Source organism: Neofelis nebulosa, chromosome 11 (genome assembly GCF_028018385.1).
Source record: "Neofelis nebulosa isolate mNeoNeb1 chromosome 11, mNeoNeb1.pri, whole genome shotgun sequence".
Taxonomy (NCBI): domain Eukaryota; kingdom Metazoa; phylum Chordata; class Mammalia; order Carnivora; family Felidae; genus Neofelis; species Neofelis nebulosa.
Window position 1 is genome coordinate 46170801 of NC_080792.1, and position 13119 is coordinate 46183919.

General features: G+C 35.7%; 1 protein-coding gene across 5 annotated transcripts in view; it reads left to right on the forward strand.

Moving 5' to 3' along the window:
* Window positions 1-12329, forward strand: part of SS18 (SS18 subunit of BAF chromatin remodeling complex) — a 90891-nt gene extending 78562 nt beyond the window's left edge. For all 5 annotated transcript variants that reach the window (XM_058692464.1, XM_058692467.1, XM_058692468.1 and 2 more), the window contains one exon: window positions 10553-12329. In XM_058692464.1, coding sequence (XP_058548447.1) covers window positions 10553-10579 — 27 coding nt within the window. In that variant the 3' untranslated portion in view covers window positions 10580-12329. The remainder of the gene's footprint in view (window positions 1-10552) is intronic.
* Window positions 12330-13119: the final 790 nt, after the last annotated feature.

Genomic DNA, 13119 nt, shown 5'->3' on the forward strand with positions numbered 1-13119 from the left:
AATCTGACAATCTCTGCCTTTTAATGGAGGGGCTTTGAACGTTATGTTTTATGTAATTATGAATATGGTTATATCTGTCATCTTGATTTTTTTTTGATTGTTCTTTATTCTCCGTTTCTTTTTCTGTCTTATTTTGAACAATTTTTTTCTGCTTTTAAAAAACATTTTTTATAGATTTTATTTATGTATTTATTTATTTAAGTTTATTTTGAGAGTGTGAGTGGAGGAGGGGGAGGGGAGAGAATCCCAAGCAGGCTCTGTGCTGTCATTCCATAGCCCAATGCGGGACTCAATCCCATGAACCATGGGATTATGACTTGAGCCAAAACCAAGAGTCAGACTCTTAACCAATCGAACCACCCAGGCTCCCCAGAAAACCATCTTTATTGATTAATTCATGAACTTCAATTCACTTAACATTTTAGAGTGTACCATTAAATGGGATTTCTTTTTCCAGTATAGTCATTTATCTCTAAACACCCAGCCCTGGGAAACAGGTAGTTTACTTTCAGTCTGTATAGATTTTCCTAGTCTGGATGTTTCACATAAATGGAATCATGCAACATGTGATGTTTTGTGATTGGCTCTTTTTACTCAGCGTAATGTTTTTAAGGTTCATCCATTTTGTAACATATTTTAAGTGATGTTATACCACCTTATGTATAGTATGAACCACTTCAATAGTTTACTTTCATTTTTTCCTTTTCAACTTTCTGTTAATGTTATAAATTTTACTTGTACATATGTTATAAACTATATAGTACATGGACTTTTTTTGTTTTTTAAAAACAGTTATCCTTTAAAGATATTTCAGTAATAAGAAAAAATCTTACATATTTACTCATGTAGTTACTATGTCTGGTGCTCTTCACTCCTATGGTGGATTCATTTCACTCCTATGGTGGATTCATAGTTCCATCTGGTATCATTTTCCTTTTCCTGAAAGACTTTGTTTTAATGTTTATTGTAATGCAGGTCTTCAGCTTATGTATGTTCAAGAAGGTGCTTATTTCTCTTCCATTATTGGAAAATACTTATTCTAGGTATAGAATCGTAGGTTGACAGGATTTTTTTTTTTTTTTTTTTTTTTACTTTCAGCACTTTAAAAATGTGGCTCTACTGTCTTCTTGCTTATATTATTTCCAAGGAGGCATCTGCTGTTATCTTTCTTTTCTGGTAGTTAGTGTACTTTTTTTTTTTTTTTTTTTTTTGGCTGTTTTTTTATGATTTTCCCTTTGTGAAATTATCTGTTTTTTATGCTTGGGGTTCATATAGCTTCTTGGATTTATGGCTTCATGGTTTTGATCAAATTTGGAAAAATTCTGACCAAGTAGTTTTCCTGTCTCTTACCTCTATATCCCTTTCTGTCCTTTTCAATTATGTGCATATTTGATTGCTTAAAGTTGTGCCATAGTACACTGATCCTCTATTTTTTATTTTCCCTTTTTTTCTGTTTTGTTTTGGGTAGTTTCTCTTGCTATATCTTAAAGTTCATTGATGTTTTCCTATTCATTTTTTATCTGCTTTTAATCCATTCCCGGGTATTTTTCATCTCAGACATTGTATTTTTCATCTCTAGAATTTCAAGTTGGGTTTTTTAAATAGGATTTCAGTTTAGGGCCTTTTTATATCTTCCATGTCTCTGCCTAAATTTTTAAACATATGGAATACAAGTATGATAACTATTTTAATATCCTTCTCTGATAATTCTTAACATCTGGGTCTCTTTTGATTAATTGTTTGGTTTTTTCCTTCTCATTATGGGTCATTTTCCTCATCCTCTGCATGCATGATTTTGTTTCATTGTATGTCAGAAACTGTGAATAACACTTTTACTTCGTTGGGTGATAGATAAGGTATGTCTTCTTAGAAATATACCAGAGCTTTGTTTTAGGATACAGGTAAGTAACTTAGACACAGCTTGATCTTATGAGGATTGCTTTTAAGGTTTGTTAGGCAGGACCAGAGCAGTGTTTAGTCCTGGGCTAAGTATTTCTACTACTGAGGTAAAATCTTTTTGAGTACTCCACCCAGGCCCTTGAATTATAAGGTGTTTCACTCTGGCTGGTGGGAATAAGCACTATTTCTTTGTGAATGCCAAGTATTGTTTCCCCTAATCCTTGTGTTGGTATTTTTCCTTGCATACATTTGCATATCAGTACTATGCTGAATACTCGAGAATTCCTCTTCAGATTTCCACAGTTCTCTCTGCATTTCTTTCCTTTCTGGTACTTGATCCTGTGAACTCTAGCTCCTGTTCTCTTTCCAGACTCTAAGCTTTATTTCTCTAACTCAGACTCAGCCTTAGTTTCACTCCACGCACTGCAGTGTAGAGACTCTCAGTGCAGTAAAACATACAGAGGGCTCACCTCATTTGTTCCTAGTTTCTCAGATTGGTGTCCTTTGTTACCTTGTGTCCTGAATAGGATTATTTCATATGTGTTGAGTGGTTTTTGGTTGTTTAATGCTGGAGGTCCATCTTGACTGGAAACATATTTTAATTCTTGTTTTAAATTTATTTTGAGAGACAGAGAAGAGCATGCATGTGTGCGCATTCTTGAGCTGGGGAGGGGCAGAAAGAGAGGGAGAGAGAATCCCAAGCAGGCTCTGTGCTGTCAGCACAGAGCCTGATGCAGGGCTTGATCCCGTGAACTGTGAGATCATGACCTGAGCTGACATCAGAGTTGGACACTTAACTAACTTAGCCACCCAGGTGCCCCATGTTTTAATTTTTTTTTTAAATAGACTTTCTTTTTTTGAGGAGTTTTAGGTTCACAGCAAAATGCAGCAGAAAGTACAGAGAGTTTTCATATATGGGCATAACCTATATATGTATAGCCTCTCCTGCTGTCAGTATCCCACACCAAAGTGCTCTATTTGTTATAGTCAGTGAACCTACATCAAGAGATCTTTATCACCCCAACCCCATAGTGTACGTTAGAGTTCACTCTTGGTGTTGTACATTATATGGGTTTTGATAAATGTATAATGACATATGTCCACCATTATAGTATCATAGAGAATAGTTTCATTGCCCTAAAATTCCTCTGCTCCCTCTATTCATCTCCCTTTCCTCCCTAACCCTGGCAACCAGTGATCTCTTCATATTTTTACCTTTTCCAGAATGTCATGTACTTGGAATCAGGTAGTATGTAGCCTTTTCATTTCACTGGCATTTCACTTAATAATATGCATTTAAGGACTTTTTGTGGCTTGATAGCATATTTCTTTTTAGGGCTGAGTAATATTCCATTGTCTGGGTGTACCACAGTTTGTTTATCCATCCATTTACTCAGAGACATCTTGGTTGCTTCTAAATTTTGGCAATTATGAATAAAACTGTAAACTTCCGTATGCAGGTTTTTGTGTGGGCATAAATTTCAACTCATTTCGATAAATACCAAGGAGCATGGTTGCTGGATTATATGGTAAGAGTCTTTTCGTTTTGTGAGAAACTGCCAGACTGTCTTCCATAGTGACTACCATTTTGCATTCTCAGCAGCATTTATTGAGAGTTTCTGTCTTTCCACATCCTTGCCAGTATTTGGTGGTGTTAGTGTTCAGGATCTTGGCGATTTGAATAGGTGTGTAGTGGTATCTCATTATTAGAATTTGCGTTTCTGTAAATGACATGACGTGGACATCTTTTCGTATCCACTTATTTGCCACCTTTATATCTTTAGTCAGGTGTCAGTTCAGGTCTTGGACCATTTTTTTTTTTTTTTTAACGTTTTTTTTTTATTTTTGAGACAGAGAGAGACAGAGCATGAACGGGGGAGGGGCAGAGAGAGAGGGAGACACAGAATCGGAAACAGGCTCCAGGCTCTGAGCCGTCTGCCCAGAGCCCGACGCGGATCTCACAGACCGCGAGATCGTGACCTGAGCCGAAGTCGGTTGGACCATTTTTTAATTGGGTTGTTTGTTTTCTTATTGTTGAATTTTAAGAATTCTTTGTATATTTTGGGGAACAGTCCTTATTAGATGTGTCATTTGCAAATATTGTATTGTCTTCATGGCTTGCCTTCTCATTTTCTTGCTCTGTCTTCTGTAGAGTCAAATATTTTACTTTTAATGAAGTCCATCTTACCAGTTATTTTTTTCATGGATTGTGCCTTTGGTGTTGTATCTGAAAAGTCATTACCAAATTCCAGAGTCATCTAAGTTTTCATCTATGTTATCTTCTAGGAGTTTTACTCTTTTGTATTTTACATTTAGGTCTAGGATCCAATTTGAGTTCATTTTTGTGAAGGGTGTAAGATCTGTGTCTTGAGTCATGCACGTGGATGTCCAGTTATTCTAACACTGTTGAAAAGACTATCTTTGCTCCATTGTATTACCTTTGCTTCTTTGTCAAAGATCAGTTTATTTATATGGGTTGATATCTGGGCTCTCTGTAATGTTTCATTGATCTACTTTTCTGTTCTTTCACCAATACCACACTGTCTTGGTTGCTGTGACTTTATAGTAAGTCTTGAAGTCGGAAGTATCAGTCCTCTGGCTTTGTTCTTCTTCAATACTGTGTGGCTGTTTCCTTTTCTGGGTCTTATACTTCTTGTACTGTAAACGTTAGGATCAATGTGTCAGTAACCACAAATAACACTGGGATTTTGTTGAATCTTTAGATCAAGTGAGGAAGAATTGACATTTTAATAATATTGATTTTCCTATCCATAAATGTGAGACATTTTTTCATTTGTTTAGTTTTTTTTTGATTTTTTGCATCACTTTCTTAGTTTACCTCATATGTATCTTATACATATTTTGTTAGATTTGTATCTGATTTTCATTTTTGGGGGTGCTGACATAAATGGTACTGTTTTTAATTTCAAATTCCACTTGTTCATTGCTGGTATATAGGTAAATGATTGATTTTTATATATTAACCTTGTATCCTGTGATCCTTGCTTATTAGTTTCAGAAGATTTTTTTTTGTCGATTCTTTGGGGTTTTCTACTTAGATGATCATGTCATCTGCATATCTTTATTTCTTTCCCTTATTGCATAACCCAGGAATTCCAGTATAGTGGTGTAAAAGTGTGGTGAGAGGGGACATCCTTGCCTTGTTCCTCATTTTAGTCGGGAAGTTTCATTAATTATGTTATATGTTTAAATTTTTCAACATAGCATATATCTCCATTGACAGATTATATATTACATATTTCGTGCTCCCTTCCCCTAGAATGTCAGTCCTTTAAAGACAACACCATGTCTATTTTTTATCACTTTTGACTTTCCATCACCTAGTAGAACATCTCAAGTAGTCAGTAGATACTGATAAATAAAGTATAAGTAAGTGAATAAATAAGGCCTTTACTTCCTAAACATGGATGGTGATCATAAGAATACAGAAAGAGAGCGCCTGGGTGGCTCAGTGGATTAAGGATCGCACTCTTGGTCTCAGGGTCATGAGTTTATTAAGCCCTGTGTTGGACTCCTTGCTGGGCGTGAAGCCTACTGAAAGAAAGGAATGGAAGGTAAGAGAGAGAGAAGAGGGAGGGATCCCTAAAAAGTACTGTGACAGAATAATTTTAAGACTTACTTGATTAGATGAATAAAAGAAATTTTGGGGCGCCTGGGTGGCTCAGTCGGTTGAGCGTCCCAACTTCAGCTCAGGTTATGATCTCACCATTTGTGGATTTGAGCCCTGCATTGGGCTCTGCACTGACAGCTCGGAGCCTGGAGCCTACTTCAGATTCTGTGTCTCCCTCTCTCTCTGTCCCTGCCCTGCTCACACTCTTGTTTGTCACTCTCTCTCTCTCAAAAATAAATAAGCATTCAAAAACATTTAAAAGGAAGAAATTTAAAGATGATTGGTATTGTTCAGGTTTCTAGCCTAGAGACTCTTCATTCAATATACTCTCCCTAGATAATCTCATTTACTCACATGGTTTCAGTTTACCATGCCGTTGACTCCTAGATCTCTATTTCCAGTCTGACTCTTGCTTCTCAAAATCAGATGCCTACTGGACATCTCCACTTAGATGTATCATAAGTATATCAATGCAGCATAACCAAAACAAATTCATAATTTTTCTACCCAAACTTAACTCCTCCTTTCTATATTCTCTATCAAAGAAGAGAGGTATTATCATTAAGTTAGAATGCCAGGTGCCATATTTGATATTTAAGTCTTCCTCCCTCTCTCCATCTTATACATGACAGTATCTTGTTAATCCTCCTTCCTAATACATCCTTAAATCCATCCAGTTCTCTGTAACCACTGCCTTATCTTAGTTGAGACCATCAACATCTCCTACCTTCATCACGGCAGGATCCTTCCACTCTGTTGTCTTTCTTTCTCATTATTTCTTTACACTCTAATCAGAGGAATTTTGTAATTAAAAAAAAAAATTTGAAAAAGCAGACATAGAGAAACTGAGGTTTAGAGAGTTGTAGTGACTTACCCAAGATGACAGAGCCAAGAAGTGGTACAGCTGGGTGGCAAATTCTGAGTGACTAGAACCTGTACTGACTAGAACTCACTTTCATAAGCTGTCTCCAGCAATGTCAGTTCTTGAGTAATCCAAAGAGCATTTTCAGGTTTTTCTTCTGTAATAACCTTTTCAGGTGGAGAGTATGATCACTCTTCCTTGTCAGGTGAGAAAATCGAGGAAAGGAGGATAGGTAACTTTTTCAAGGGCAAGAAGCTGTTAAGTAGTGGAGTTCATCCTAGTTCATGTTAAGTAGTGGAAATTGGTTTCTGGCTCCCAAACCCATACTTTTAACCCTAGAATTTGCTAATGGTTGCAGATATACAGTATACTTTTTTGGCCTTGCTTGTGGTTTCATTTGATCCCAGCAGTGGGATCAAGTGTGGGTCAACTTACTTAATTTCTCAGTGCAACTTCTTCATTTATAAAGTGGAGATAATATTTACTGTATAGGTTATAGATGGACACAAAGCATTTATTAGTGTCTGGCACACCAAGGTGTGTATAAGGTGTTAGTTATTGAGATATATTAAGAGTTAGCTATTATTAATATTAGCCAGACTTATTTCTGTCACTCCAGGTTCTGTATTACCAAGTAATTACTAGCTTCTGCTTCTCATTATTGTATATTCCTTTTTTACTCCCTACTTGCCTCAGCATTCTTTACCCGTTTTTCCATCATACCTTTGCTTTAGCTACTCCTTTATTTGAAATACCCCTTTTTCTTTTCTCTGCTATTCATATTTTTACTATTTTCTTAACGTTTCTACATTCTCTGAAATGTTTTTCTATTTTAGCTGTGTTAACCTTTTCATTTCTTTTTTTTCTTTTAGTTTCTTTATTTTGAGAGAGAGAACATGAGTGGAGGAGGGGCAGAGAGAGAGAGAGAGGGAGAGAGAGGAGAATCCCAAGCAGGCTCCACGCGTCAGCACAGAGCCTGATGCAGGGCTTGAACTCACGAACTGTGAGATCATGACCTGAGCTGAAATCAAGAGTTGGATGTTTAACCAGCTGAGCCACCCAGGCGCCCCTAATCTTTTCGTTTCTGAACTCTGTAGAACTTCTATCATTGTACTTTATTTATTTCTAAGTTTTACCTTCCCTGTTTTTCAAATTTATTATGGTGATGAGCATATAATAGTTGCTCAGTAAATGTTTGTAATTGGTTGAATAAAGTATTTGGCATACATTATTGAAGAAGTCTTATAAATTAGTGTCAGGCACTCTTCAGTACTTGGGGTATAAGGATGGCTAAGACCTCACTACTGTCAAGTAATTCATAATATAGTAGATAAATTATAGCTTATATTTATATAGCTTATATATAAGAACTTATGTATAAGTTCTTAACCTCTCTTCTGCTTTCACATGATTCATAATATGTGCAATCACTTTCATCATTAATACTTCATTACACACTGACTAGGGGAGCTCTTCCCTCCAGCATTGAGGCTTGCTTATTTATGATACCTTATAATTTTTAAAATGTCCTCTCTTATTTAAGTGCCCTAACAAACTGATGAGGTAGGAATTAATGTCACCATGAATGGAAAGAAAATTAAGATCTAGAGATGGAGATGTTAGTAGTCTTACCTTTTAAGTGAAGAAACTGAGTCTCAAAGAGCATTTTTAGACTCAGAAAGTTAACAATAGAGTTGGGACTTAGATTATCTAAATACTATGCTGAGTTAAGCAATTGAATAAGACATTCCTAGATGCTAAGCATTGACTGCCTAGTTCTTATTCTAAACTTTGTATTATAGGAATCTTTATACAGATACAAAAGAGAGGATATCATGGATCCCTGTATACCTACCAACCAATTTCAGCAATTATCAACATTTTGCTAATGTTGCTTTTTATACCTCCCATGCTACCTTTTTCTTTTAAGAGTTTAAAAAAAAATTTTTTTTTTAAACGTTTATTTATTTTTGAGAGAGAGAGAGACAGTGCATGAACGCGGGGTGGGGTGGGGGGGGGGGCGAGAGAGAGGGAGACACAGAATCTGAAACAGGCTCCAGACTCTGAGCTGTCAGCACAGAGCCCGACGCGGGGCTCGGACTCACGGACCGTGAGATCATGACCTGAACCGAAGTTGGACGCTTAACTGACTGAGCCACCCAGGTGCCCCTCTTTTAAGAGTATTTTGAAACAAATTCTAGATTTGATATTCTACCCATAAATATTTCAAGATGAGCACTAACTTTAAATTTTGCTGAATATAACTATAGGAAGTACATTAATATTTTTAAAATACTTAACTCTCTTTATAGTGCATGATTCCATTAGATACAGAGTGGCATTCGAGATTTTCAAATATATCTTCTTCTTTAGAAACATAAACTTTTAGGGTACTATCCTAAGGTATAGAAGTAATTTAATTCTAGAATACATTCTCTTTTTTTTAATTTTTTAAAAACGTTTTATTTATTTTTTATTTTTTTAAATTTACTTCCAAGTTAGCATATAGTACAATAATGATTTCAGGAGTAGATTCCAGTGATTCGTCCCCTATATAACACCCAGTGCTCATCCCAGCAAGTGTCTTCTTTAATGCCCCTCACCCATTTAGCCCATCCCCCTACCCACAACCCCTCCAGAAACCCTCAGTTTGTTTTCTGTATTTAAGAGTCTCTTATGTTTTGTCCCTGTTTTTATGTTGTATTTTATATACATTATATTTTGCTTCCCTTCCCTTGTGTTTGGTATCTTACATTCTACGTACGAGTGAAGTCATAGGATATTTGTCTTTCCCTAAGTTTGCTTAGCATAACACCCTCTAGTTCCATCCATTTTTAATTTATTTATTTTGAGAGAGAGCAGCATGAGTGGGAGAGGGACAGAGAGAAAAGGAGAGCGAGAATCCCAAGCAGGCTCTGAGCTGTCAGCGCACGGAGCCTGACACGGGGCTCTGTCTCTTGAAACCGTGAGATCATGACCTGAGCTGAAATCAAGAGTCAGACTGAGCCCCTAGAATACTTTCTTGAAATAAAATAATTAATGTGACTTGGAAAGGGAAATTTAGCCAAAGGAAACAATTAGCTGATTATGTGCTTCCTATGAGTACTGTTTTTGGAGAATAGGTGCTTTTATGAGCATCTCTTTTAAACACAGTTAAGAAATCTTTTTAAAGTAGGTTCTCTTCTACCTTTCTTCTTCCTTTTCAAGGAGGAGATGTTCCTTCTCTTCTCCAAAATCTAACCCTACCATGTTTTTTTACCTCCCTTGTAGAATTCTACCTCATTTATAACTTCTTTTTATCTGTACTCTTTTTTTCTCTTCTGTCAGCCCACAGGCTCAAGTTTACCTTAGTAAAAGCAACAAAAACAAGGGGCACCTGGGTGGCTGAATCGGTTAAGCATCTGTCTTTGGCTCAGGTCATGATCTCACTGTTGTGTGAGTTTGAGCCCTGTGTCAGGCTCTGTGCTGACAGCTCAGAGCCTGGAGCCTGCTTCTAATTCTGTGTCTCCCTCTCTCTCTGTCCCTCCCCCACCCCTACTCTCTGTCTCTCAAAAATAAATAAACATTAAAAAAATAAAAAAAAAACCACACTTCTCTTGACTTTATGTACCAGCTGCCTGTCTGAATGCCTTTGCTGACATTTTGTTGGCCTCAGGGAAAAGCCAAGCTTCTTCAGTATGGATGGAAGGTTCTTTTCCCTTTATCTCCCAGGTGCCTTTCCATCCCTGCTACTTATTACAGGTGCCATTGATGTTAATTCATAATAGTAATTATAGTAAGGTAAACAGTCACAAAGTTGTTACACTAACACATAATTAATACACAATACATAACCACACCAGGATTCAGAACCAGAACTTCTCATTCATTCTTGCTCAGTAGAGTTCCAACAAAATTCACTAAACATTTAAATTCCTACTATGTGACAGGTACTATTCTAGGTTCAAAGACTCTGAAATCCATTTGCAATTGAATGTAATATCAGGAGCAATTACAGAGATACTGTGTACTAAATATATAACAATTTCTGTTTGTTGTTGATAAAGTTGCTTTTGTAGTATGACAGTGTTAAGATTTATTTATAATTTTCTATGCTAAACTGTTATGGTCAAATTATGGTCAAATCATTATCTAATTGCATTTTTAAATTTATCTTTTAGGGACAATATGGAAATTACCAGCAGTGAAAAAGTACTTACATTCCAATAGCCAGTATCTATTAGCAGCCATATTGTCACCTCAGCACTGTGGACACCTCTGTGTGAAGAGATCCTTCCATTCCATCTAGTTTTTGGAAAAACCTTGTGGATAAGTGGCTGTTTCATCAGTAAGCAGCCTTTGTGGCTTAGTTGTAACAAGGCTTTAGTAGCTAAAAAATACTCTTGATTTCACATTTCTACTCTAGATGGCAACATTGGACAGAAAATACAATGACATAACCAATTTGCAATGATTTGGGAACTGTGTTTCAAATGGACTGTTACAGACTGAAAGGTGTGAACAGCTTTGTATGTTTATGAAGGTTAAGGGAATTTAATACTTTTCCACAGATTCTTTTGTAAGGGGATGAGGGAAATGTACACTTTTTACAGCAGCAATATTTTGTATATTATGTTTATTTCATGTGAATATGCAAGGCGGTACACTACGCATTGGACAGAATCAGAAATCCTCTGTTGATGTGGATTGGAGCATGGTGGATGCTTGATTGTGTGGGTCTCAAAATGGTGTACTATAAAAGATAAAGGTGAGGGAGAAGACAAAGCACACCATATGTCCACTGTTAAGTTCTTTAGAGGAAATTCAGATCCCTTTTATCTGTGAGATAATCAAGGGCACTGTGATAGTTTTGAGTAAAAAGACATTTTTTTAAAAGCTTTCCAGTTTTGTGGATTAAAACCTTTTTATAAAGATCATTTATAATACAGTTTTAAAATGTGAGGCAATAAGAATTACTTCATGTGGGATCTGAGGAATCTAGGTAGCAGTTTCATGTAAATGAAGTGGTAATTCTCTCCTAAAATAGCAATAACTGAAAATGGAAGTGTTAATTTTACTTTCTTTGAATAATCAGGGAACTTAGTGAATAATATCAAAGCATTTTTTAAATGATATCAAAGAAGAGTCAACACTGATCCAGTAAGTTTATTTTTTAACATTAGAAGGATAATTGGTTTATAAAATAGAATAGTTCAGAAGACTTTACAAACCTTTATTTCAACTTTCTTCACTGGAAATAATGCCATTTATAAAAGGACACATTTAAGTTTTTCCCTTTTTTATGTTGGTTCATATAACACAAAGAGATATTTAGGAAAATGCTTATTGATGAGGTTTATTCTGATCTGTATTAAAAGCATAAAGGTTGCAGTCTAGATCACTTTGTTAGCATGGCATATTTAATCATATTTGAGACTGTCCTGTGCCTGATTATTTTAGGTAAATTCAGGGATATTGCATTGGGCAGGAAATCATGCATTGTGAAGTTTATAACCACAATTATTTAAGCATAATCTGAAAACATCTAGCCCAAAGGTAAGTTGCTATTTTCATCACAGTTGCCTATGCCCAGGGAATAAGATGTATTCTTTATAATTAAATTGGTTTTTCCCACTTCTAACTGGAAACAAAACAGAAGGGGTGCCATAAATTTGAATAAGCAAAATGTACTGTTCTCAATATACTGTAATCAAAAGGAATTTTAATGTGTTTCTGTGTGTGTATGAGAGAGAGCGTGTGTGTTTTAAGGTCAGAATAGAATTTTTTCAACTTGGTCAGTAGAAAATGGACATCAAGTTTGAACAGATAAAGCATGGACAGCCTTATTGTGATTGAAAATGCTTATAGGTTCTGTGCCAATTTTCCACCACTGTGTACTTTGTTGCTATTTAAAACTGTATCAACTCTAACGGAAGAATAAATTATTTGTGATTTTAATTTTCTCATTTGTTTCTTTAAATTAGATCTCTTTGACTCTCTTGTTTTGTCTGGAGACTTTGCTGTGGGTTTTTTATATAAGTTAGTCTAGTATAAGCAGACTATATTTGTATTCTAGGACTTTATCAAAATTCTCTTGCCATGCCCAAGTTAATTAGAATTAACTGTTCAGTAATCAGCATGTTGTGTGGGCTGTTTGTTATAGAATTCTTTCTCTGAAAATGAAGTCCATGAGGCTATAATCAAGATGACTGAATTAGATAAATGAGTTGAGGAGACAAAATTGTACTGAACCCAACCTGGTGTAGATCTGTTATCTCATTGGAAATAAGCTCAACTGACATTAAGAAATAATTTGTCTTGCCAACCCATCTTCTGTTGTCTTATTCTCCTTTTAATGGAAACTAAAATTGCAATTTTAATAAGCAGAATTTCCTCCAGGACTTTCTTCCTAGAGACTAGTGCATTTGCAAGGTTTAATTGTTTTATAACAGTCCTATTTCATAAAAGTTTTTAATTGGTGGTGACAAAAATTACCGTACTCCTTCGATGCCTAGTAAGAAGAGTAACTTTACCAGGAGCTTTCTACCAAACTTGACATCTCCATATAGACTATATTCCCTAAAACTGAAGTTATTATTTTAGCAAAATGTATTATAATGAAGAAATATCATACCATCCTATAAAATTCTAGAAACAAAATTTTGCTAAGTAAAGAGCATGGTGATCATTGATCAACATTTAATAATATTCAGTTTTGCTAGTTTAGTTGTTTAAGAATATCTTATTA